Genomic DNA, 27,619 nt, shown 5'->3' with positions numbered 1-27,619 from the left:
AGTCTTCGGTGTCAGAAATCATTCAAATATGCTGATTTGCTGCTCAAGAAACATTTCTTAAAAAAAAGTTTTTTTTTTCCTCGAGATTCTTTGATTAATAAGTTCAGAAGAACAGCTTTTAAAAAAAATGTGTAACAATGTTAGTCTTTACTGTTACTTTTGATTAATTTAATGAATCCATGCTGAATAAAAGTATTAAATTATTTTTTTAAATTACTGCGTCCAAACTTTTGAACAGTAGTGTGAATATTAATTTCGGATAATTTGACTAATCCCCCTCTGTGATGTTCAGCTTGTGTTTCGTTAGGCGTATCTCAGCTGGACTCTGTGATCATTGCTCCACCTTCTCTCCCTGAGGGTGAGGCACAGACGCTGACCCACCTTCAGCCGCTGTGGGAAGAGCTGGAGAGTCTCGTGCAAAGCCAGAAAATTGCTGCCATCGGCACGTCGGACTTGGACAAAACCCTCCTAGAGCAGCTCTATAACTGGGCTCAGGTCTGCTATGAGTGTGTATTTTGTGATAAACAATGTACAATGGATTTGAAAAGTGATTTTTATTTTTATTTTTATTAAAACATTTTTTTATAATTTTAATAATTATTTAATAATTATTTAATAAATAATATTTTATAAATCATAATTTTATATATATAATTTTTTTTTATTTATTTTATTTTTTTATTTGTACTCTTTCATGCTATGCAGATAAAGCCGAGCAGTAATCAGGTGAATCTGGCCTCGTGCTGTGTGATGCCTCCAGACCTCACTGCATTTGCTAAAGAGTTTGACATTCAGTTGCTAACACACAATGACCCCAAAGGTGTGTATTTTGTACTATGAGTCACTGAGCCAATGACTGCGTGCATGATCTGGTTCTGCCATGTAATCATGAATTGGCATGAGCAATAGTGCATGAAATCTAATGTTGCCAATCTTTCTTTTTGTGTCTAGAGCTAATCAGTGCCGCAGGCTTCCAGGAAGCAGTCCAAGGGAGCAGTAAGGACCTGCAGGTGGCCGACTGGAGGCTGGAGTGGGTCTTACGGTACTCCATCATCGTCAAGAGCAGAGGCATCATAAAAGCAAAGGGCTACATTGTTCATGCTAAAAAGAGCAGCGACCATTAACATGTCCTGTTTGAACAGGTTTTTTTGGTTTCCTGAAATGTATTCCACTTAATTTAGGGAGCTACTAAAGCATTGATGCATATTTTACAAGGGGGTTTTCTCAACACACTAAAGTGAATTAGAATTTTCCAAGGAGCAAACATTCACTCCACCCACATAACTGATTTTTCTTCATGATTAAGAATATGTAGACGGCTATCTGTTCTTGTAGATAAAAGTGCCTCTTTTTCCTGACTTGGCCTGGTTGAATTCCCAATATTTATCCAAAGGGTAAAAAATGTATATAAAACAACGGGATGGCAGATTAAGAAGCTTCAAATACCAAAAGGTTGTTTTTGTTTATTATACAAGTACGTACATGGGCAGAGGCACTTGTTTTCAGAAAGATTTGTAGAAGAGATACACCTTGGAGAATTTTTCCATTTTATTTAAAAATGTTTACCCCAATTCTTTTTAAAAGAGTGGGCCACTTAGTTTTAGATTTTTTACTTTAATTTTAAATGTCAAATTTTTAATCTTGCTGCCATTTTAAGTTTGTATAATTTATTTTGACTGATGCTTTGTATGGAATGTTCAATAGATGTTGCCTGTTGGATGGATGATTCTCTTTTGCACCCCTTTGTAAACTAAATGCTTTGCTTATCTGAGGTAAAATACATGTTCAAAACTGTATGGGATGCTGGTAACATGCATGGCATGAACGGAATTAATTCATTGTATATAAAAGCACTGGAAATTTCCACACTTGAAGGAAAATGATTATAGTTTCAGTATCTAACGGATAGTCAGAATATATATTTTTACTTGTGTTATTTATTCATTGTAATTAAAATTCCTGTTGGATCCAATCATATAAGAGAGTTTTTTCATGTACCGTACATCATGTAATTACTATTTTCAAATGACTATAATCCCATATTGTGTGTTAAACATATTGAATTTGGTTTATAAACTTGGAAATTGAAAATGAACATGGACTGGCATTGGGTTTTCATTTATTTCAATGTTTTATGTTGGATTCAGACACAGCAAAAAATAAATAAAAGTTGTGACATTTAGATTTTTTTATTATAGTGTTTGAATCTCTATAGTGTCTATCAAGATCACAATAGGACTTGGTTAGAAGGTTAAACCAAGACACAGATCCATTTCAGTACTTGCAACTCACTCAATTCTTGCATCGATTAGTCCGGTCTGCGAATTCAGAGGACTCGGCTCGCAGGCGGAAGTGCGCGGCTGCAGCTTGCAGCTTCATTAGCAAGATGGTGGCCACCAGGAGAGGAACACGCGTGGGCTCCCCTGTGAAAAATACTAGCAATGAAAACTCTGGAGCCACGGTATGTAGTTTATCCATTTAGTTAACATGTTGCCCGGAAGTATTTGCGTGTGTTTGTAATTGTAGTGCTTTTATGTATTTTAATGCAAAAATCAATCACCGCATGTGTCCATACATGTCTGAGCAGCTGTAGAAAACTTGCGATACTCATAAATCTAGTTCATATTCAAATATAAAATGTTGTCCGTTCGTATTTTGTGTAGTCTGTTTTGCGTTCTTTCTCGAATCATACTCTATCTGTAGCCTTGAACTGGAGGTGGGACATGATTGGATCAACATTACTCGCCACGTGTGGTGTTCTTGTTATAAAGACAAGTTGTTAAACAGTTCATAAGTATCCCCTATTAGTACAGTATGTGTTTATATATATATATATATATATATGTATATATGTATATGTTCTATACACTTATTTCTATAAAAAGAAAAATTGTTTTTAGAGGGTTTTCAGCATTGGTGAGAAAAAATAAAACCTTCATTTTGTGTGAATATGTCTAAAGATGATTAATAAAACATCAAACCTAACCTTAAATGGACACCCTCCTGTAAGATAATTGTCAATCCCTCACTGAGCAGTGCCTATTTTATTTATTTTAATTGTATTAATTATCCAGGTATAATTATAATTTTTGACTAATAATACATGCCTATTATTCTACAATTTCTAAATAGTAGTAATAAAGAATGGATAGGTATAGCCAAAGTTTTGACTGGTTGTGTAGCCATGTTGCCAAATATTTGACACTTAGTGCATATCAACTTACATTTGTATATGTAAATATTACACTATTCTGAAAATAAATACTCAAATAATCTGAAGCAAATGTTCTTGTTCTCACAGCAGCCTACTCCTTCGACCAGAAGAACACGGCGCAGAACGCTAATGGATGAAAACCAGTCCCAGTCTGAACTAACTAGCGACTCCCAGCCGGATGAGCCGAAGGACGACAGTACCACCTCTTCCTTAGCAGCAAGTCCACCTAAGCGAGACACAAGAAAATCCATACGTCTCCTTGCTGACAAAAAGCAACCCGACTCTACCCATGAAGCTGATGTGTCTGAGTCAGAATCTTGCTGCTCTGGAGTTTCTGATGTGAAAGCAACACCTAGAATCCGACGGAGTACTGTGGTCGTGGAGAAGCGCACTGCACAGGATGAGTTATCCGAAGCTGAATCCTGCTTGTCCACAGTGTCTGAGACCAATTCTCGTAGAGCCCCTCGCAGCCTGAGGAAACGTGTTCTGACTTCAACGGCCTCAAAGGATGCTGAAAAGGTAGATGACGATGATGATCCCTCAGGGGCCGAATCCTGTAGTTCTGCTGTATCCCTTACAAAAGTTACTGACACTTGTCGGATAACGAGGAGCCATCGGAAGACTGCTGTTCCTACCACTGAAGCAGATCCATCTGAAGCGGAGTCATGCTCCTCCAGTGTTTCCGGCCTTCGCGGCTCTGTGGTCCGCAGATCTGCCAGAAACCAGAAGGTAAAACCGATCGAGCCGATCCCTTTGAGTTTAGACGAAACCACAGACACCCCTTCTTCTCCAATGCCCAGGAAGCTGAGAGGTCGTAGTTGCAAAACAGGAGTTGAAGACGGTGAATACGACTCTGATGCATGCAAGTCCGGTCCCAGCATGAGTCCCTGGAGAGCCACAAGGCGTCAGCCCAAACGCAACACTCTGGTTGGTGAATCAGATTCAGAATCAGTAGCTACTGACGTCTGCACCTCTCAGGGGAGCCCAAGCCCTCAAAGAGGAAGAGGGACTCCTTGTAGTAGCCGAACCGGGTCTTCCAGTAGTGCCCGTGCGGTTCCTGTAACCAGGACAAGAAGTAAAGCAAGATTGACATCTGATGCCGTTGACACTGCTACTGCCGTGCCTGAGGAACAGAAAGAGGGTGAGCAACTTGAACTTCATCATGAAAGTATACCAGTACTTGATGGAGCTGAAGACACAGTAGATCAACTGGACAGCACCATCACTACAGACACTAGTGAAGCCCAAGAGTGCACCATGATTGAGGAGAAAGCTGAAGATACCACTGTAGTTCTTGATCAGGATGAGCCCTTCGAGATGCTAGAACCTCAGAGCAGCATGCAAGACATCAAGCCAGTGGAGGACTGTGAAACTGAAACTCTGATGCCTCAGGAAGAACCAGTGGCTGAAACTTCTGCTACACTAATTGAAGATAAAGAACCAGGAGATATTTCCATGGAGAATAATGAGCCAGAGTTTGTGGAAACAAGCCATGTTTTTGTGGATCAAACATGTATTGAGCCTGTGGAGAAGGATACGGTAGAAACAGCTGCAGAAGATCCTGTACTACCTGTGGTTGAGAAGATTATTGAAGATCAGAGATGTTCTGAACCCGTGACTGAGTGTGAGAAGAAAGGTGTAATAGTTAGTGAGGAAGCTAATGACACTAAGACAACTGAGGATGACTCCGTAACATTGAAGGACCTTGAAGGCCCTTCTACAAGCTCACATTCTCAAGCATATTTGACCACCACAGAGAAAACTTCTAAGGAACTGCCTCCCCAGAAAGAAATGATCAGTTTACTCGACAGCAGTGAGGATGAAGACAGTGCTGATGAAGGTCTGTCTTCAGAGGAGGCTTGTTCACAGGAAGCTGTAGATGTGGAGAGTGAAGATGTGATGTGCCCTGAGGGAAACCAGATGTCAGAAGCAGCAGAGGCTCATGGTAACGGACTGTTTGTCATAGACACTAGACCTGGACTACAGCCTGAAGAACAGTACTATATTGATGACAAGCAAACTAAGGAAGAGGATGAGGATGATTTTGTTGATGAAGAGGGAGACGACGATGATGACGACGATTCAAAAGTGCTCTTTGCTCCCAAAAAGCCTCTGTAAGTTATTTTTATTGTTGCTTTTGTATTGATAGTATTGACTTTATATTAAAACCTCTTAAACGGTTAGTTCACACAAAAATAAAAATTCTGTCATTAATCGTTCCAAACCCGTAAGACTTTCGTTTATCTTCGGAACACAAATGAAGATCTTTTTGATAAAATCTGAGAGCTTTGTGTCCCTCCATTGACAACTATGCAACTGACACTTTGACGCTTCAAAAAGTTCATAAATGGATTGTAAAACTAATTCATATGAATTAAGTGGTTTAGTCCTAAATTTCTGTTTGGAAAATTTGGACTTAACCACACAATTCATATGGTTTTACGATTTCTTTATGAACTTTTTGAAGTGTAAAAGTTTCAGTTGCTTGGCTGTCAGTGGAGGGACAGAAAGCTCTCGGATTTCATCAAAAATATCTTAATTTTTGTTCCGAAGATGAAAGTCTTATGGGTTTGGATTGGAACGACATGAGGGTGAGTAATTGAGTGAACTATCCCATTCAATTTTTTCTTTCTAAATATTTAGAGCTCTTCATTAATATTTAAATGTAATATTTAAATTATATTCAATCTGAAAACGTCATTGTTTTTTCTCGCTCTCTCTTAGGATACAACTATCTAGTTCCATTGACCCAGGTCTGAAAATGAAGGAACTTGGTGGTTTGTACATCAGTTTTGATGGTAACAAGCCGAAGAATCCTTTCAACAGTTCGCAAACCCAGAAGAACCTGAACAATCAGGATGAGGTAATTAACATTTATTTTATCATTTATTATCCTGGATGAAACATTGTCTTTATTTGACATTTAAAAGCATTTTGTGCAGATGTTTACTGTTCAGTGAAGCTAAAGTTCATGAAAAATGTTGTATTTATTGTGTAGTTGCTGAAGAAGAGTGTTATTGTTCCGGATTTTGAGAAGAAAGATGCTGTGCCACCTTACAAGGAATCAAAGAATGCTGCTAAACACAAGCGCAAGGTAAGCAGACCAGTTCTTGAAATAGATGATCCTGTTGTCTGTTCTGCTTGTTAGGACTATTCTTAATAAATCTATCTAGTTAAAGGTTATTCAAATCCTTCTTTAACATTTTGGCTGCATTTACACTTGGCATTAACCATGCGACCTGGATCCGGATGTTGTCCACATACACATTGAAAAGACAAGTGTAAAGCGCTTCTGATCGGAATGTTATCCGATCAGCGTGTCCAGGTTCGGAGGTAGTCGAGGACGCATTGTGATCGGATTTCAGTGTAATGTAAACGCAATCCAGCCATCGTGTCTGCATTCACAGGTGGACGTCACACAAAACCCCGCCCACTATCATCATTCCCCCTCCTCTCTCCAGGAATTGCTGCACGTAGCTCTGTGGTTTTGCGATACAGTCGAGTGCGAAGTACATCGCAAATATACTGAAATGTTTGCCTTCGCACCCGAAAGTTGCAGAACCATTAATTTTCTGTAAAGAACATGCATTTTTCCCACCACAGCTGGCAACGTTCCCGGACCTATACGTTTCTCTGTACCGTTTCCATTATGGCATCTATCCACATTATTAGTACTTGCAGCCTCTTCATTCTCCTCATTTTGCGAGATTTGTAAAATGTCCCCCGACTGAAAACTGTTTTTAAAGGAAAAAACCCACCACTTCAGGTCGACTTTGCACCGGAGCCATTTTTTTGTTTCCCGCGAGAATGTGATATCCGATCTGTTATCCAGATACAGAAGCCACTTGATGTGGACGGGTATAAACGCACCATGTCCTGATTGGTCGGATCACGGCAATGTTAATGTTACTGCCAAGTGTAAACGCAGCCTTTGTATCTCCTTGAAGGGACAACTGTTCATCTTAATTCTACATTCTACCAATCTAAAGTTTGGAGAAATTAATTCCTGAAGCAGTGAATACTTTAATCCAGCAAGAATACATTATTAAATTGATCAAAAGTGAATGATATGTATAATGTTACTAAAGATTTATATTTAAAACTGCATTTTATTTCTATTTGTCAAAAAAGCCTGAAAATTCTTTCCACAAAAATGTTAAGCAGCATGACTTTCTTGAGCACCAAATCTGCATATTAGAATGATTGCTGAAGGATCATGTGATACTGAAGACTGGAGTAATGGATGTTGTTTTTTGTGTGTATTTTAAAATATATAATATATATGTGTATATATGTATGTATATATGTATGCACACACACACACACACAGACACGCACGAAGTTCAGATGCAAAAGCCTCTAAGTGCCATCTGAAATTTCCTTCTAGAATGATCATTTTTATCAAGCTTGTATGTTTATGTTCAGTTATTTCACTTTAATGGCAATGAAAATGACCTATTAATTTTCATTAAAGTAAAATTATTGAACTTAAACATACGAGCTTGAAAAAAATGCTAATTTTAGAAGAATATTTCAGATGGCACTTAGAGGCTTTTGCATCTGAAGTCTTCATATATATATATATATATATATATATTATTATTATTTTTTATTTATGTAGTAAAGGCAGCCATGGTGAATGTAAGAGACTTTCATATAGACTCCAAACTTTTGAATAGTTGTGTTATATGCCACTTTAAACCTTTAATACTTGGGATATGAAGTCTGTGTTTTCACTCAGATCATTATAGTAATAGTGTTGAAAATTTAGGTTTGTAATTTCCATGCTTTTGATCACATTGTTTACAAGCAATATCTTATGTGTCTCATCCAGGCGGAAAGAGAAAAGACATCTGGCGATGGCTGGTTCAACATGAAAGCTCCTGAATTAACAGAAGAGCTCAAAAATGACCTGAAGGCACAGCAGATGCGCTCAGCCATGGATCCAAAGCGCTTCTATAAGAAGAATGATAGAGAAGGATTTCCCAAATACTTTCAGGTCGGTTTGGGAGTCTTTATCAGCAGACTTTTCCCTTCAAACTATTTCAAAAAGCCATTATTTCTGAGACAAAAACACTTTGTGAAAACAAAAAACAAACAAAAATTGAGAATTGTAGTGTTATCAAAATGCTGACATTGCAATTAACCACAGGCATGCCTGTTTAAAGAAAGCAGACAATGCCATATTGTTCTGTTCTTTTGAGTAAAGTTTAGCTCTTTTTTTTCAGGTTGGTACAGTGGTTGACAGCCCAGTAGACTTTTATAATTCACGAATCCCCAAGAAACAAAGGAAACGAACCATTGTGGAGGAGCTTCTTGCTGATGCAGAGTTTAGAAGGTAAGTTAAAGAAACTGGCTGATTAGAATGTAATAAATTATTTATATTCTCAACAATGGGCTTTTATTGTTTGTTTTAAATTAATTGTCATGTTCTAAAACATATTTTCTTCTCTTTTAGCTATAACAAAAGGAAATATCAAGAGATCATGACAGAAAAAGCAGCACAGGCTGCTGGCAAGATGAACAAAAAGCACAAGTTCCATAAAAAGAAAATTAATAAATGATTTCACAAGGCAAATCATTTTTTTCATGTTTTTTTTTTTTTTTTTTACACAGGACTTGTTAGCCTTTGTAAATACACAGCAACTAAATTCAGCAGATTGAAAAGGCTATTTTAGTGTTAATCATTTGCATTGCATGTTAAGAAACATGCAACTTGTACAGAGAAAAAAATATTTTATATTTTTTAAAGTTTTTCCTTAATTGGATTGCAATTGAATGAAAGACTGATTATTCCTTTGACTGTGGATTCAAAATAAATCAGGTTCAAACCAAACGTACTGCTGTGTTTTTTTATTTTTATATATCATTATTAAAGTTAAAAAGTGTATAACATATAAAGCTCCTGCCCCCCCTTCCTGATTTGGCATATGCAAGTACTGTATATTAAATCAGTGGTTTTCAGTCCTGGGGCCCACATTTTGTATGTCTGTCTTATCTAACACCCTCTGTGCAGTTCATGAAGCTCTTGAGCTGATGAGCTGAACCAGGCGTGTTAAAGGGATAGTTCACCCAAAAATGAAAATTGTCATTTGTCACCAAGTTGTTTCAAACCTGTATAAATGTCTTTGTTCTGCTGAACACAAAGAAAGACATTTTGAAGAATGTTGGTAACTAAACTGCTCTTAGGCCCCCCAAAAAAACAATTCTAAAAATGTTTCTTTTTTCAAAGAAAATAATAATTCTATGGTAGTCAATGGGGCATGAGATTTGCTTGGTTACAAACATTCTTTCAAATATCTTCCTTTGTGTTCAGCAGAACAAAGACATTTATACAGGTTTGGAACAATTTGAGAGTGTTTTGATCATCTGCTAAACGTTAACAGAATTTTATTTTTGGGTAACCTATCCCTTTAAATAAAAAAAAGTGGGTTTCCAGGACCATGATTGAAAACCACTGCATTAAAAGACTAGTTGAACATGTCTTTGGTCATTGTGTCCAGGTGCTTTGTCCACTGTGTCCTGGCTGTGAAGCGTTTCTGTAGAGGTTCTTGTAGATTTTGCTCAAACTGTCCTCAAACACAGCTCTGTGGGGCTTCCCAGTGTACACGGCCGCTCTGTTAGTCCAAAATGTGCCGTTGTCTAAATGAACAGATGGTTCTCCAGGAATTAGCCTGCAGTATGGACAGAACACAATATTTATTGAAAGTCCAAAAAAAATGTATAACTGTATATTGCAAACTCAAATTCACATTTTCAAGTATTTATCCATAACTCTTGAAGGCACTTTTTATGTTATTTGTAACATGTAGGACTATCTTAGTACAAAACTTAGTATTATACTTATTATTATAGTAATATACTATAATTTTCTTTAATTTACACATTAAAGAAAGATTCTTTAAAGCTGCAGTCCGTAGTTTTTCCTCTTTCTCGCCATCTCTGTTCAAAATCTGCAATTGCAGTTATTCGCACGGCACAGCGCGGATGAATCCAATGTTTTGAGGAGAATGTGCGGCTGTCAATCACCGCGCCGGTGTGGATGCTGTCATTCGGAATCACAGATTCTACTTTTTGGAAGTATGACCAACATAAGAATTTTCACCGGAAAATGTCATCTGAACAAGTAACATCCACTGTTCTGACCAACTAAGGGAAAAAAAGCATTGCAGTAAATCGCGCTGATTAAATCTAACGATCGCTTATATTACGTCAAACCGTGCAAATTATACTTTGTTCTCAAATAGTTAATGTTAACATCAGCATTGTGTGACTACATTTAATGAGTATTAGGGCTACCTGTACTTCAGTACTCCGTAACTATATGAATTAAGCGAACAAGTGCGCTACTGTTACATAATTGAACCACTGAAATGTCTTACATGTACAGCAGAAAAAAAGCCGTCTCTGCGTTTGTTTTGAACCCCTTCAAAACACGGAGTTCACGCCACCTTTAAAAAGCCATTCCGATATTTATCCTTGTTTTCGCATGGGCCCGGTTGCAGTCTCTTTTTTTCTGTAGCCATTTCTTTTGCATTTTACAACGGGTGAATCTCCAGTTGTCACTGGTGATTGTCGTTTGAACCTTTCTGGATCCGCCATCAAATTGAAAAGTTTAATATATCAAGTGCTGTGAGAAAAGGCTATAAATTTCCACCTCGAACATCTTCACACGCAATATAGTCTACTAGCCGAGACTCCTTCTTTATGTGTACAGATGTGACGTAATGACACAAAGACATGCTCGAATTTACCGCGGAAATACACCAGTACCACTGGATTTAAAAACATTATTACAAGCTTACCGCTTTGAATCGAGCTATGGCATGCAGATAGTTTTAAACACTGGCTAGTTATGTACTTGCTCAAAAATTTACTTTTGATTATTTTTAACCCAAAAAAGTTACGGACTGCAGCTTTAAATTTGAATTTAGACCAAAAATCCTAAAAAGTTTGAAACGAGGTACTGTTTACCTGTCCTGCGGCAGCCAGCTGTCAATCATATCATGGTGGGTGGAAGCACATGAACTCTGTCTGACTCCCTCCTCCTCACTCTCTTCATCCTGACAACACACACACACACACACTTTAAAAAAAACACCACAAAAAAAATGTTTGATCACAATATGAAGTTAGCACAAAGCAGTGTTGCTGAATATCCCAAACTAATTAAATTTCTCCAAAATCTGCTAATGCAACGTAGAGTGAAACTAATAAAAGCAGATCCTTTGAACTGCTTGATTAATTAATCCTAGTCCTTCTCTACTTTTAACTCTGAAGTGGATTACACATTTCCTTTCTCGAGCTGGGCTTCAGCCACGCGGAGCTTGGCACCCGACTGTGCCACTGTGGCAACTCTCCTCTCTCTCTTGTCTGTAAAAGATGAGCCTGTAAAGACAGCCGTCAGCCTGTAGACCTCCCTTCCAGTGAACATGCGTTCCTTTTTTTCCTCTAAGGGAGGATTTGGGGAAGCTTTAGAGTAATTAGAACTCTTTCGCTTTTCTTTCTCGTCAGGGTGTTCCAGCAAAACACGGCGTGGGCGGTGATGCGTTTAAGCGGCCCACGACTCGAGCGAACAGAAAGAATGAGCACGTAAGGTGATTACCTCGTTCACTTCCTGGAAGACAGTGGCAGCACATCCTGACACAATGGATGTGAAGAATACAGAGTGCCTGACAGAATCAATGGAGGACGTTTGAAACACTGACATGTGCCGTAATGAGTGTTTTGGAGAATCATTTTGCATGGGTTAACGTGCGCATAGAATGACAGCATTACATGCGGTTGCGATCTCAGGGGTGACGTACAAAAGAAAGCTTGCAGCGGGGACCAGAGCTGCTGAGGATTCTCTGCACTCGTTTGTGGATCTCCTTTGACTGTGAGGAACTGGATGAACTCTGGAACCTGTAGAAAATGGAAAACAACATGGCTGAAAATACATGTTGAATGGTTAGAGGCACCAACTATAATTAATTATTTTTAAAAACTTTTTAAAGAAAAAAACTATAAGTAATTTAATAAACTATAAACTATATGTATATAAAATATATAAAATATGTATATAGAATATATAAAATATGTATATAAAATATAAAAAACTATATATACAAAATCACAAATATAAAATATACAAATATATATAATATTGGGTAAGATGGACTGAGCATACCACTCCCACTGATTCCTTTTTTTTTTAAATTAATTTATATTTATAAAATTAATATTATATTGTGAATGTTTCATCTACTGTTTATAAAATATGTAGTTTAAATATTTCCAAGTAACAAACAACAACAACAAAAACAGCATCTATACTGAAATGAATCCTAATAGTACCAGCTCTGACCACTAGTCTGTGCTGTTGCCCTTACATTGGAGCGCAGTCATCTTGGGAAATACAACTTGTAAATTTCAGACCAGTTAAATCATGAAGTTAAATCACAAATACATATACTGAGACATTTATCTCCAGCCCTGTAGCAAATGCTGATATTTTCATTTTACGCATCTAAATATGCCACAAGAGAGAAAGAGAAGCTCAGATGAGGAATTACCCAGGCATTTGAGCTGTGTCCTTGGATTTAGAATATCAAAGCCTGCATGTGAATAAACTTGCAATATAATACTAACTCACTGAGCTTGTATAAAAAGATAAATGGACAGAATTAATTAGAATCTATATTAAAAAGAATATAGAGGTAAAGAGACCAGCAGATCTGTATGAAAGGTCTTTAATGGCCTTAACGCTGGCAGGCCGTAAGATGGTCTTTATAATTACCATAAAAGAAGGCCAGAGAGGGCCAACCTGAACTTTACAAACCGTCGTTTTCTTTAACTCTTCCCCCATCAGCAGCTCAAAAAGACGTGCCTGATCTCTCATTCTGCGAATCTACGGAGCGAGCCTTAATCTCCGGGCCTGTGACTCCGGTCATGCTTTCAATTGACAGAATAGTATCACACATTTCCCACTATTTACTCTCAAGACTTAGATTGTCTATTGATTTTAAATGTTTGCTCATGCCCCTGCGGAAAAGGAGCCGACAGTAGAGAGAGACTAGCAAACAAACAAACAAACATTTGCCGGTTTCACAGCCGATGTTCAGATCAATGACAAGGGTCTCTTAGAATTTATTAAACTGTGCGTCGGGTCAAACGCATTAGATCTCACTGAAACACAATCAATTGCATTTCCTCTTGTTTACTTAGCAGCTCCCCCCCTCCCTTCTCATAAGTAATGAACAAACATGACCAAACATCAGATTCTGTCATTTGAAGGTGAGGCAGTAAATTCATCTTGTCTGTTGTGTGTGATCACAATATAGATTTGTGGAATGGACGTTCTGTTTACTGGGCTTTGTTTTTATGAGCCGCACATTTAGTCAATATCATGTAATTGGAAATTCATAGGAAATGGGCGAAGGGGTAGCACTTTTAGTTTTGCTCGTTGCACGTTTGCAGGTTTGAGAATGCATGTCATGAAATATGGATTTTAGGAAAGGCACAAGCATGACATATAATAAACACATGCAAGGATAAATAAGTATAATGCTTCTCTATGTTGGTCTTTAATGAAAAAACAAATCAATCCAATGACAGGAATCCAAACAGGATGACAAGAACAAAAACGGTGTTAAATTGCTCTGCAGCAAAACTTGTGTTAAACAAACCGTTCTCTCAGGGAAGAGCGGCTCAAGACTGGACTCTGGTCTCTGAGTGTGCTGGACACAGGTGTGGAATGCTCTTTGGGGGATTTATTTGGGGAACTTCTGGATGCCTGCTTGTAACAGAGAAAACAGGATCAGAATAGGCAAGGAGTATACCTTACTGATCAAGCCAATCACTTTGTAACTCACCTGTGAGGGCTTTGATCTAAAACTTCCAAGGAGAGAGGGATCTAGAGAAGTTTTGTGGGAAAATATGGTGAAATGCATCCTCCACAACACATAAAAAAACATCTCATAATACTTGATGAAAAGGTTTTAAAGGGACAGCTCACCCAAAAATGACAATCATTTAGTCACTGATATGTCGCTTCAACCCATGACTTACTTTCTTCCCACAGAACAGAAAAGAAACCACACTATTGGGTCTTTCCGTGTCAAATCAACCAAATTTCGGAAACTTCCTCTGCTCAAATGCTCATAGTTTTTCTGTTTGTAGGTTCGAGAATGTGTGTCATCGTCATGAAATATAGATTTTGAAGAAGGTGCAAGGCATGTGGGGGATTCCATAAATAGTGATGAAAGCCAAAATATTAAATGTCATAGATGAATATTTATTAAGTAATCCACTATTCTGTGAAGGGGATCAAAATATTCACCTGAGATCTGGAGCCAAATTACAGGGGGGGTAAAAATGACTTAAAGTACGGTGGCTGAGAGAGCTCAACGCGCTGCAACTGAAGAAAACACATGCAAATAGAAAAACACCCACAAATTAAGAAAAAATCTTACAGGGATACTTCACCCATTTGCATTAAGCTTTGTATTGTTTGAAACCCAGTCATATTTTTGAATGGTCGTGCATTATTCCCTCATTTTCCCCTGAGATGGGAGAAATACAGATTTCAGTGTTGCAGTTCCTGCTTATAATGATGTAAAAATCGTCATTTTGCATCATTCTAAGCAGGAAGTCCCATATCTTTGTATAGGGGTTGAGACTACAAACACTCGTTCCTCATTTTTCCAGGGGGTGGGACCCACTCACGCTACAGACCTATTACAGATCACTTTGCTGGGACTTCACTTGCAGAAACTAAAAGCAATATCCGCCATCTTGTTTGGAAGCTAAGCTAAAAGGCGCTGTGGAGCCAGATGTGAAGTTACGACAATAGTGGAAGGTACTCAATATGATATGGAAGAAGAGGATTTCGAAAGTCTGATGCTCGAATCAGATGTTCGTGGCTATCTTTACGAGCCGCAATATAGCGAAGAGCAGCTGAGGCTGATGGAGGTGGCTGCCGAGCTGGGTCAAGAAGGCACCAAATTCTAAATTTATGTTACATTTCGACTACATATATGACTCACTTTCAATAAAGATTAATGTTCCCACGGGGTGAAATGCTTCTTTAATCAGTTTTACATCACATGTGTGCTCCAAAATACTCACAACACAACCAAATACAGAAACACGCTGCAAATAGAACAGAACACAACTGTTCAGATTTCCTAGTAGGAAATTATTATAATTTATTTCCTTTCCTAGTAGGAAATAGGATTTGAGAGGGAGTTCATCTCCAATTTCATGGAGCAAAGGCAATAAATTAAAATAATTTCCAACTAGGAAACTCGTATTTTCCTACTAGGAAATCTGAGTTTCCTACTAGGAAATCTGAGATTCCTACTAGAAAATCTTAATTTCCAACTGGGAAAGTTTTCTACTGAGTTTTCTACTAGGAAACCTGAATTTCCTACTGGGAGATCTGAATTACCAACTGGGAAATCTGAGTTTCCAACAGGGAAATAGGATTTGAGAGGGAGTTCATGTCCAATTTCATGGAGCAAAGGCAATAATTTAGAATAATTTCCAAATAAGAAACTCGTATTTTCCTACTAGGAAATCTTAGTTTCCAACTGGGAAATCTGAGTTTCCTACTAGGAAATCTGAATTTCCTACTGGGAAATCTGAATTTCCTACTGGGAAATCTGAGTTTCTAAGTAGGAAATATGATTTGAGAGGGAGTTTATGTCCAAGTTGAGCAAAGGCAATAAATTATAATAATTTCCTACTAGGAAACCTGTATTTTCCTACTAAGAAATCTGAGTTTCCTACTAGAAAATCTGAATTTCCTTCTGGCAAATCTGATTTTTTTACTACTGGGAGTAAAGTTCCTTTGTAGGAAATATGATTTGAGAGGGAGTTCATGTCCAATTTCATGAGCAAAGGCAATAAATTATAATAATTTCCTAATAAGGAACTTGTATTTTCCTAGTAGGAAACCCGTACTTTCCTACTAGGAAATCTGAGTTTCCAAATGGGAAATCTGAGTTTCCTACTAGGAAATCATAATTTCCTACGGGGAATTCTGAGTTTTTTAGTAGGAAATATGATTTGAGAGGGAGTTCATGTCCAATTTCATTAGCAAAGGCAATAAATTATAATGATTTCCTACTAGGGAACTCGTATTTTCCTAGTAGGAAACACGTACCTTCCTTCTAGGAAATCTGAGTTTCCTACTAGGAAATCTGAATTTCCTACTGGCAAATCTGAGTTTCTAAATAGGAAATATGATTTGAGAGAGAGTTCATGTCCAATTTCATAAGCAAAGGCAATAAATTATAATCATTTTCTACTAGGAAACTCGTATTTTCCTACTAGCAAATCTTAGTTTCCAACTGGGAAATCTGAATTTCCAACTAGTAAATCTAAATTTCCTACTGGAAAATCTGAGTTCCTTAGTAGGAAATATGATTTGAGAGGGAGTTCATGAGCAAAGGCCATAAATTATAATAATTTCCTACTGGGAAACCAGTATTTTCCTACTAGGGAATCTGAGTTTCCTACTGGCAAATCTGAGTTTCTTAGTAGGAAATATGATTTGAGAGGGAGTTCATGTCCAATTTCATGAGCAAAGGCTATAATAATAAATTATTATTATAATTTCCTACTAGGAAACTCGTATTTTTCTATTAGGAAGTCTGAGTTTCCTAGTAGGAAATTATTATAATGTATTGCCTTTGCTCGTTAAATTGGACATGAACTCCCTCTCAAATTATATTTCCTACTAAGAAACTCAGATTTGCCAGTAGGAAACTCAGATTTCCTAGAATTGTCATTTTGACCCCCTCTACAAAATAGTGGATTATTCAGTAAATATACATTCATGACATTTAATATTTTGGCTTTATTCTTCATTTATGTATTTTTTTCACCAGACAAATAATTATCAAAATCAAAAAAATTTAGCCGGGGACCTCTGGTTGAGTTGACACTGAATGCAAGGTTTTTATGCCTTGCTAAAATCTTTTTGACCCAAGAACTGTTTTTTTTATTATTATTATTTGTATCCCTATACACAATGAAAGTCAGTAAGGGTCCAAAACAACACATTTTTCAAAATATCTTTTGTGTTCCACAGAAGAAAGTCATACAAGTTTGGCGCGACATGAGGGTAAGTATCAACAGTAGCCTATCATAGTGACCTGTGAGGTTTGCTGTGTAGCTCTGTGTTCGCAGTTGTAGTGGGCTTTTTTTAGTAGCAGATGTAAGACCACATGTCGTGGGGGACATCAGCGACGCATTTGGGCTTCGGGGCACCTGCAAACAGAAGATTCAATCAGCTACGTTGCCCATTAAAAGATAAATAATCGCTCATCTCTGATTTAGCAGGTGAAGCGACATGCATCAACACTCCATTGACACAGAGCATTGATTATTCAAATGAATTTGACTTTCATTTCACAGTTAATCACTTCTCTTGGAAGGTGAAAGTGAGGAGAAACTTAAGAGGGAAGTTACTCAGACTCAGGTGTCTGTATAAACTCAACTCTCAGACTTCAATTAGTCCATTTGCACTTCATCTAAATAGTAAAGTGACCATGCGAGTTAATGAAACAAGCTATTAAGTTTTCATGCAAAACAAGTGTGCTGACTTTAAACACACATAAACCGAGCGAGCTAATCTGCTGAAATAAGAGGGAAGAATTTGCTAATCACGGCCTGACTCTTAATTACTTAGGTTAATTGTAGCCTGGGGATTTCCTTTGAAAAGGCTACCCAATTTTTAAAAGGCCTGTGACAGAAAATGCCATGATGATATCAGACACAAATCCAAGAGCTGCCTTTTATACAATGACAGCTTTGATATTTGCTCCCCGGGACGTACTGTTGTTTTTTTAAAACATGGGAAAAGAAACAAGCAGGAGAATTGATTTTTTACTTCAGTCAAGAAAACGGGTGGAGATTTTGACACGGCTGTCTGTCTCCTGTAATCAATGCCTTCACAGAGGAAATATTGTAAATAATAAAAGTTTGACAGGTATAAAAATATAATAAAAATATAACCGCATACATGTTAGTTGAGCTGAGCTAATGTTCTGTATCTCCGTGAACACTCAATAAACACTGCTTCCGTTTTATCATTCAACTTCACCCACCACGAATGGAGCCTGAGGGACCGTCTCTTTCTTAAATGTGTAGGGCCCCAGTTTGATGTGACTGAGTCGTTGTCTGGCCTCCTCAGAAAGCTGACACATCTTGCGGTGGGTGTAGGGTGAAGGAGCACGGCTTTGGGATGCCACCGTTGGCTTTTCGTATCCACAGGATGGCGCTGTGTCTGGTTTCTTTTTTGCATTTGCAGGGCAAGTTCTCACACGACAGGGCTTAGTAGAAGAACGATTGCATAACTGGATAGGAATAAAGACATATTCACTTAATTTGTATTAATAGTTGCAATAATTTGCAAAAAATTTCAACTAAAACTATTAAAAATCATTTTTGGCAATTGAAATAAAGCTGAAATAAAATCAAATATAAATGTTAGATGAAAAATTCAAACTAAAGCTAAACAACTTAAATGAAATTTAGAAATAAGCTTATGTTAAAGTAATAAAATTACAATTAAAGTTGACATGAAACTGAAGTTGCAATAGTCTTTTCTTCCTTATTGTGATGTATATCGACTAAAAATGTAAGGCGGGACTTGATTTTGTCCATTAGGAAATGATTGGATGTTGTCATTTGATGTTATGTGAGTGACAGGTTGTCTCGCGCCTCACACTAGTAAACACATAAAAAAATAAGAATGGTTGGTGACTTTAAAGCTAAATAGAAATGTTAAAGAAAAAATCTAATAAAGATGTCAAAAGCACAAAAAAAAATACTAAAACGTAAATTAAAATAAAACTCTAGAAAATAAAAGCCAATTCAAAACATCAATAAATACTATAAAGACACACTGACAGTTGTACATGAAGCATAGTGAGATCAAATGATTTTTTTAAACATGCAGAAGCTCAAAGACTAAACAAACAGAAAAATAACTACACTTTGTGAAGAAGATATAAAGGTGAAAAAAAAGAATGTATGGTTGCTATGTGGTTACTAAGCACATGTTTATTAGCATATTTATTTGCCATGCAGTTGCTATGGTGTTTTTTAGTGGTGGCTAGGCAGTTGCTAGGACTACCCATACCTGTTTATATATTATTGCGTCTCCCTAAATGTTTTTTATTGCCCATTTTATCATCTGCCAGGAATAAAACATTGATTTGATTATTAAAAGAAATAGTACACCACTGAGATATCATTCACGTCCATACGTTTGGTGTCTGTTCAAACAGCAATCGCTATCAGGATTTACTTTTTTCTGTCTCTATTTTACACTTAATAGTACTGCATGGCCCCCATATTTTTGGAAACAATCATAATTTTTCTGTCTGGTGCCACTAGTGGTACAGAAATTACACTCTTCACCTTTAAAATAAAATAAAGAAAAGAAGATCCCAGAGGAAGCGAGTATAAGGTCACGCTTTATTGTAGGGATATTGCGAACGTCTTTCTGTTCGTACGGTGCTAATCCACTAATTTCCTTGTTATGTACACATGTAACCTGATGCAAACCTTTCCTCAGTGCTCCAATCTTACCTTTTGCAGGCAAATGACTTCAATAACTCTAATCTCAGCTAACATAATTCTGAGCCCCAATAACTCTGTTCCTGCAGGCGCTGCCTGGGTAAATACGTTTTTAAAAATGTTAATTGCATTTGATGGCCGGCCTCAACCTAATATGATAATGGCATTACATGGATGTAAAAAACAACGATAATTTAAATGCTAATTGGAACATCCTGGCATATTAAGTCATTTTTAAAAAACAGAGAAAGAAAAAAGTAAATCCTGATAGCGATTGCTGTTTGAAGAGTCGAGATTTAATGAAATTAAACTAAGTGGCTTTTTCTCCTTTTATTCTTCTCTCCCTCTCTCTCTTCTTCCCTTTTCTTTGGACGGAGGGACAAAGAGGCCGTTTTAAAGCAGGAGTCGCGCTTGTCTGATGTGATTAGTGGCTCGGCTGGTGTTGGTAATGGGAGATAAAGCCGGATGTCCTTGAAACAACAAAGCCAGCACCACAAGTAGCTTATTAAACAAGAAACAAGCGGCGTTCTAATGCATGCAAATCGCGCCGAGAAAGCCCGCTTTACAGAATGCCGTGTCAAGTCCGAACTAGAGACATCCACAAAGGGACGACTGAATCGCACATGAAACGGGCCCGACGAGACGGTCAACAGCAGAAGCAGTCTAACGAGGGTCTGAGAAACTTGACATGAAGGATGCAGACTCAATCAGCGATTCTAAATGGAACGAGGGGTCTGCGAGCATGTAATGGAAGAAACAAATTGGACCGGTCAAGTCCAACTGATCAGCACCGATCCGGGTAGAAACGAGCCAATTCTCTGTAATTACCTGCATTGTGAAGAGAACATCCTGAAAGGGGGTGTGAGGCCACTAGAAGGACAGCAGCAAACAGAACAAGTGGCACAGATGGCAGCAGGCAGTTTGATTGACAGGGAGACCCATCATACTCCCACATACATCTAAGAAAAGCCTCGTTACGCGAAAGTCATTTGATCCTTTTCGTTTAAACCTCAGCGTTTCTTTTCATTTAGCACCACAGATAATTGCTCTGTTCCAAAACATAATGAGCGGCAGCATCATGCGGCCGTTCCAGAAGCCAGGAGCCTTAAAAGGCAGCTGCCTATGTAGGCAGGCGAGGCAGTACGCTAGCTTTTGGAACGGAGCTAATACCAGCTGCAATATAATGGCAATAACAAAAGCCCAGAGACTTACAGACATGGCAGGCTGACCATGTTTCACATCACACTCCTCAATAATAGACGTCGTTGAGAACTCCACTTTGGGAGAGATTCCCTGGGGGAACGAGACAGAGAGCAGAAAAAAAAAAAAAAACCATCACAAAACTTTTCGGATGATGAAAAGACAGAGGGCAAATGCAGATAATGACACTCTTGGCAGATCAATTTACCAAAACAATCTACGTCTTCAAGCAAATATCGTGAAAATGGGACCGGCTTTTAAGATGCATCAGAGATATGACAAAAACGCTGAAAGGAAGACACACGCACGGGAAAGGAGATGGATCTCTTCATCAGAATCTCTCTCTCTGGGCCGGGGCTTCTGGGACTCAAACGAGGGCCTGGATACAGAAACTCCCGGGTGTCATCTTCAAACGTGGCCAGGATCTCACCCTCTGCACGATCAAATGAAAAATACATGATGGAATGGTGAATTCTGTCCTTTTTTCTTGACAGCTCTGGGTATTCAAGTTGTTTCAGGGTAATAAAGCTGTTTCTTTGCGTTTTAAAGCAATAACGCAGCAACAGAAACGAATGAGTGTCAGATTGTGTGCAAAATAAAAATCTCAGCCCAAGAGACCTCCATCGAAAGCAGCATGATTTATGCATACAGTAATGGGAGTGCTCGGTCCAATAATGTATGTATTCCCTTGCTGATGTTGTTTAATTTTTGAAATTGTACTAGCAGGTTTGAGAATTCAGCCGTTGCATCGACTGCAAAAGCTGGAGCCTTCAATCAAAGCTGAGCTCAAATGTAATGTTTTTTTTTTTTTACAGCACTATGGTGGAGAACTCAATCTACAGACTCAAATATCTGTTAGTGTTACAGCTGGAATGGATGTGGGATCTTACCTGGAGGAACCAGTTGAATGAGCTCTAAAGATGTTGTATCATCTGCAGTGGAGGAAACAAACATGATGGAAAGGTATATAAGTTTATTGATCTGAGGCTTATGAAAGAACACAGGACAAACTGAAAACAGCCCAAAGGATTCTTACTCTCCAGATGCTCGGCTACAGCACCCGGGTCAACCAATCCCACAAAGGTCTGTTGAAGAGAATGGGAGAGGAAAGAAAACAAAGAAAGACAAATAGTATGTCAAAGGCTAAAATTAATTAAAGTCATTCTGATAAAGTCTCACCTTCACAAACACCATGTTTTCATGCAGCAGCAGAGGGAAAACCGGAGGAACACACTTGGACTTCTGGTACTGGCCCATTATCCGAACACTAACATACATGTCCTCTTGGGATGGTAACACCACCCCTGGACAAGTGATCTATAGGAGGAAACACATTTTATACCTAATTTTACACCGTTATATAATCTTTCATGGAATGTGAGGCATACATTTTGTCATCAGCAGGTTTCGCAACAAATTTTCTAGTTTTGTGCACATTTAAGCATTTTACACAAAAATATTAAAGTCGGCATGAAACAGAAGTTCGATCATCATCTCTATTGTGATGTATTTCAGAGTGAAACAGCTTCTGGAATGAGAAAAAATGTAGGACGGGACTTGATTTCGTCTTTTTGGAATTGATTGCATCGTAGGAAGTTGGGCTTTGCTAACTAAATGGAGGCAGATTGAATGCCAGTTTGCAGTCAGTTGTGGAGAATATTTAGTCCCATTTAGTTGTCGTTTCTAGGGGAAGGGGAGGTTAATGTTTTTGATTAAAGATTACGCAGGCGCATGAATTTTTCACAAAATAATGATGTACACGGATAAATAATTTATAATAAGCACTGCAATATAGAGTGGTGCAGGTATGATGCCAAAACCCGGAAGAGTAATTCGCTGCTGGTTCCTTCAAGATTTTCTTATGGGGTTTTATAATGGGTTTTTTCGATTTATGTGTAAAATAAAGCCTGTGGTAAATATTACTTGACGATATTTAGATGTTTTGTTCTACAACGTACACTGTACACACTTACACCCCAAACTGTCTTATCTAGTTACTTATTAAAAACGTAATTTTTCAAAAATGAACATAACTGCAATTGAAAAACCCCATTATAAAACCCCATAGGAAAATCTTGAAGGAACCAGTGGCGAATTAGTCTTCCAGGATCTGACGACATACCTGCACCACTCTATTCTGTAAAAAAATAAGAATTGTCAATGTCAATATTGATTTCATTGCGACTTTAAGCAGAACTACTGTTTTCAACATCAATAATAAGAAATGTTTCTTGAGCACCAAATCAGCATATTGGAATGATTTCTGAAGGATCATGTGACACTGAAGAGTGAAGTAATGGATGATGAAAGTATATATATTTATACCATGGTCTTTCTGAATACTCGATTGTGATAGGGTGGAAGGTGTGCAATAAAACTGTTTAATGCACAGGTAGTTCCAAGTCAGTTTAATCACCATTCTATATTTTATTGCGCTGCTTTCATTGAAGCACACACACATACGCACACGTCACTTGCTCTATTTTCATGGAAGCGCACATGCATACCTCACTCGGAGATTGCGCTTCGCACTACATTCAGGAGCACATAAACCTATCAACGCTCCCCCGGGACTTTTAATAAAATAGCTACATTATATTTCTCAGCAACAAAGGAGTAACATCACTGGTTTTGAAGTAATTAAACTCACAGGTTTATATATAACGTTATATATATATATATATATATATATATATATATATTTCTCCTTGAGTTAATTTAATTTAATTTAATTTAATTTACGCTATTCATGTAGTAAACCTAGTACAGCGCTTCTGGGTTCTACGTCAGAACGTGGCTCATTATTGGCTCATGTGTCGTGGTGCCCACGTGAACAGCGTCTGCCAAAATGAGCCAGCATTCTGGTGTAGAACCCAGAAGCGCTGTACTGTGTTTACTACATGAATAGGAGATCTGACACAGAAGAGAAGAAATTGTTGAATAAAGACGTTATTTTTGCGCACAAAAAGTATTCTCGTCTATTCATAACTTTACATCTGAACCACTGTAGTCACATGGAATATTTTGATGGTCTTTACTACCATTCTGGGCCTTGAAAGCTGCAACAACGTTGCAGTCAATGGAGGGACTGAAAGCTTTTTTGGTGAACTAACCCTTTAAAGGGATAGTTCACTTTGAAATTAAATTTTGGTATGTTTTAGCTTACATCAAGGGCATCCAAGATGTAGGTGTCTTTTTTTCCGCAGTAGTTTCAATTTTGATATTTTTAGGTCAAACCGTTCTTGTCTGTCAGTCATTGAATGCAGGTCTATGGTCACCACCTCAAAGAACATGCACAGAGAAGTCCAAATTAAAACAATTCCCCATCGTAAGTACACATTGATGGCCTATGACACGAAACGAGCGGTTTGTGTGAGAAAACGAACAGTATTTATATCGTTTTTACCTCTTATACACAGCCACGTCCAAGTAATCTGAGGGCGCGTGCGCATCCTGGTGTGTGACGTGTGCGCAGACTGGTGCATAGATATATACACTAGATGTCGCCTTAAAGACATTCGTTCCAATGAACTGCCGTAGACAAGGCGGCATCTAGTGTATATCAATGTGTACTTACGATGGGGAATTGTTTAATTTGGACTATGGGGAATTGTTTTAATTTGGACTCTGTGCATGCTCTTTGAGGTGGTGACCATAGACCTGCATTCAATGACTGACAGACAAGAACGGTTTGACCTAAAAATATCAAAATTGAAACTACTGCGGAAAAAAAGACACCTACATCTTGGATTCCCTTGAGGTAAGCTAAAACATACCAAAATTTAATTTCAAAGTGAACTATCCCTTTAAGTAGTGATGGAAACCAAGGCTTTCTGAAGCATCTGAGGCTTTCATCAAATTGTGCCGAAAAAAGGTTCATTATTCGAAGCTTTAACACAATGACACCTGGTGGTCACACTTGTTTTCTCCACCATATTTAACAAATCACCACAGAGCAGAAAAAGCACGTGACCAAACAAAGCTTCGGAAGTCGGTGACATACAAGAGTGGGATCAATACAGTTCTATCTGATCTCATCTAAATTAATTTGTGCCAATGAGACCACAATCGTGTCATGTGTAGCCTGGTCAACAACAGATTCACATATTGATAAATAATATAAAATATACAAGTATGTGATCATAATTATAGTAATTGTAATTGAAAAAAATATTTTTGTGTTCTGTTATAAAAAAATATAAATTATGTTATAGGTAACTTAAGTGTAGTGTTAAATCATTTAAATAATGCCTCTTCGATAATAATTTCCCTTTTATGCATCAGATGAGGTGGCGAAGCGCCAATTTTTTTCAAACCAGCTGTCCCGACCTTCCAATAATGACGTTCGAAGCTTCGAACATCATCAATCACGTGATAAAGGCATCAGTGTGTGATTCAATAGTGCTTTGAAAGCTACGTCGGAGCCCCGGTATCAGTCGTCCCATCTCTACCTTTAAGTGATACTTTTAAAAATGTATGGAATGTATGAAACCAACGTTAATAAAAAAACAACAACTACATTTTTTTTGTTTTTTTTTGTTGTTGCCAACATCCTTATATCTTTCTTTCTTTTTGTCTGCCAGATACACAATAAAGCCTGCAGATAAACAGTTTTGAATATCCACTTTATAGGATTTACCTTTTTAGGATTTATCAATTCATTTTCATTTTACATTGTCTTGCTTATCTCCGAATGTAACGTTAAAGCAACCACTTCCTATTCCTAGTTACGTTTTAGTATGAATGTCTGTCGTGTGATCGTTTGATTACAGTATAAAAAAAATCCTGCAGAAGATAATTTCTCTCAAAATGATGCGCTATAACGTTATGCAAAACAAAACCAAAAGATGCTAACAGCTTGGGCTGAAAATCAAGGATCTTTGCTTGTGCATTGTTTTTAATAAACACTTCGGAGGCTGGAGTGAATGCAGCTACATGTTTATTAACATGTTTCTGCTAGTTGCAACTTTTGATTGATGTCTGATGGACGACTTGGTCCTCCGTGATAGCAACTTGTTGCTAACAACAGTATGCTAACACGAACACTCCTATCAGTATCATAACACATGCAAATTGGAATATTTTTGTTTCTGTTGAGAATGGGACGCGTGCTGATATACTCACAGCTTGGATTTCCAATTCGACCGTGCATTTTAGCGCTTTTTGTCGCATTTGTGAGGCTGAAGGCTTCTTGGGCGGTGTCAGTCCGCCCATGTTTTTTAAACTTGGTTGCTATGACAACACACACAGCGCAAGCGGCCGTGAAACTGCGAGGAAATGACGACACTATCAAGTGACAAAATAAATATGGGGAAATAAGGCATTGCTTTTAGGCAGAACTTCAACAAAGTTTTTCAAAGTTGAAAAATATGCAAGTTGTAAAATGATTTGTTAACATGTATGTTATGAGATATTTTTAATATAAGATGAGATGTTTTTAATTCTTTTTTTTTTTTTACTGTTCACCCTAATGTTTAAAACCAACATGAAAACATCTTCACATAAAAATAAATACATATATATATATATATATATAACATAACATAAAACAGTTATGCAAATAAATGTGTTCATGCATATAAACAGTTATGTATATAAAGGTTATGTAAAAACATAACCTACATTTCATATTATTAATAATAATGATTGTAACTATTATTATTATTATTAATAATAAAATAACAGTTTTAACAAAATAGATTTAAGTAGGACAAACATTGGGGCTGAAATGTCAGCCTAAGATCTGTGCCAACTTTTGACAAAAGTGAATCTTTTAAAGAGTTGGTAAGAAAATGCAGCGTTATCAGTGTATGGTCCTAAAAACAGCTGCATTTAAAGTGACAAGTGATGACACATTCAGTATTACTATTGAAAAGTAATGACTATTTCTCAAAACGTATAGGGTGAACGGAATTAGAAATTTCTAAAAGTGGAGGACATTACAGACTCAGTTTTAAGCAGCTTATAATGCTGTCCAGTGAAGGATCTGCCCTCGAAGTGAACCATACCACCGCTAGTGCTGAGAGACAGACCTCACAGAGAATCACTGAGGCCAGTTAACTTGTGCACAGGAATGGACCATGTCAATGTTTAAGAAGGGAAATGCAAACAATTCACATCAGCCTGAGGGCAATTAGGATGTGTTTGTGGCAGTGAGGTGAGCCAAGCATAAGGGACTAATGGTTCGAGGCTCTGGTTAAAATGACAGCGCAGTGGGGAGGTGAGACTCTCCATAAGCACAAAGGCTTTTAGGTATGACAGCACCATTACCTGTGTGTGTGTGTGTGTGTTTGTTGAGATTCTGTAGATGGATGTGTTTTCTCATTCACATTAGCTCTCGCCATCTTCTCTTCTACCATCTAAAATGCAAGTAATTTGTTTTTGCCTTTTCTGACGGATTGCCTCAGTTATTCCGAATGACTGGCCTGAAAAATACATGCTGCTTTTCACACTTGTTGAATGATAGCTTGAGCCATTCTGTATTTTGGCCCCCTCACACTGTGTTGTGAGCGTTTGTTGAGTGTGGACAGATCAGACTTTGTTTGGAAACACTGTTACAGGCTTAACAGACTCCGTATTAGAGAACTTTGGTGAACAGCAGAAAAATATGTTGATGCTTATCGCCTTGAGACT

The 27,619-nt window shown here is 37.7% G+C and overlaps 3 protein-coding genes across 6 annotated transcripts in view; 2 read left to right on the top strand and 1 right to left on the bottom strand.

Moving 5' to 3' along the window:
- The window catches only part of gclm (glutamate-cysteine ligase, modifier subunit), a 6,227-nt gene extending 4,049 nt beyond the window's left edge, over positions 1–2,178 (top strand). Inside the window, exons 5-7 of the mRNA XM_084086450.1 lie at positions 293–495; positions 706–820; positions 952–2,178. Coding sequence (XP_083942576.1) covers positions 293–495; positions 706–820; positions 952–1,124 — 491 coding nt within the window. The 3' untranslated portion in view covers positions 1,125–2,178. The remainder of the gene's footprint in view (positions 1–292; positions 496–705; positions 821–951) is intronic.
- A 147-nt stretch (positions 2,179–2,325) lies between these two features.
- dnttip2 (deoxynucleotidyltransferase, terminal, interacting protein 2) lies at positions 2,326–9,053 on the top strand. Of its 2 annotated transcripts, none has more exons than XM_084086445.1 (7): positions 2,326–2,461; positions 3,302–5,328; positions 5,939–6,077; positions 6,213–6,308; positions 8,049–8,213; positions 8,443–8,552; positions 8,673–9,053. In XM_084086445.1, exons 1-7 carry the CDS (start codon positions 2,387–2,389, stop codon positions 8,776–8,778), a joined length of 2,718 nt encoding a protein of 905 aa, XP_083942571.1. In that variant the 5' UTR covers positions 2,326–2,386; the 3' UTR covers positions 8,779–9,053. The 2 variants fall into 2 exon arrangements, with proteins under 2 accessions (XP_083942571.1, XP_083942572.1); XM_084086446.1 differs by having other exon boundaries at positions 2,372–2,461; positions 3,305–5,328.
- spata6 (spermatogenesis associated 6) lies at positions 9,053–26,234 on the bottom strand. 3 transcript variants are annotated; one of them, XM_084086449.1, is made up of 13 exons: positions 26,111–26,234; positions 22,166–22,303; positions 22,023–22,071; positions 21,877–21,918; positions 21,295–21,419; positions 20,999–21,079; positions 18,310–18,558; positions 17,356–17,470; positions 14,068–14,108; positions 13,882–13,988; positions 12,022–12,118; positions 11,189–11,277; positions 9,053–9,888 (listed from the first exon to the last, which is right to left on the bottom strand). In XM_084086449.1, exons 1-13 carry the CDS (start codon positions 26,198–26,200, stop codon positions 9,705–9,707), a joined length of 1,407 nt encoding a protein of 468 aa, XP_083942575.1. In that variant the 5' UTR covers positions 26,201–26,234; the 3' UTR covers positions 9,053–9,704. The 3 variants fall into 3 exon arrangements, 2 of the variants coding, with proteins under 2 accessions (XP_083942575.1, XP_083942574.1); XM_084086448.1 differs by having other exon boundaries at positions 13,882–13,991; positions 26,111–26,216; XR_014602960.1 differs by having other exon boundaries at positions 9,861–9,888; positions 11,993–12,118; positions 13,882–13,991; positions 26,111–26,216.
- Positions 26,235–27,619: the final 1,385 nt, after the last annotated feature.

This window comes from Abramis brama (assembly GCF_963993115.1).
Source record: "Abramis brama genome assembly, chromosome: 16".
NCBI classification, from domain to species: domain Eukaryota; kingdom Metazoa; phylum Chordata; class Actinopteri; order Cypriniformes; family Leuciscidae; genus Abramis; species Abramis brama.
Note: the sequence above shows the minus strand (reverse complement) of the source record. Positions and strands in the feature narration are given on the sequence as shown.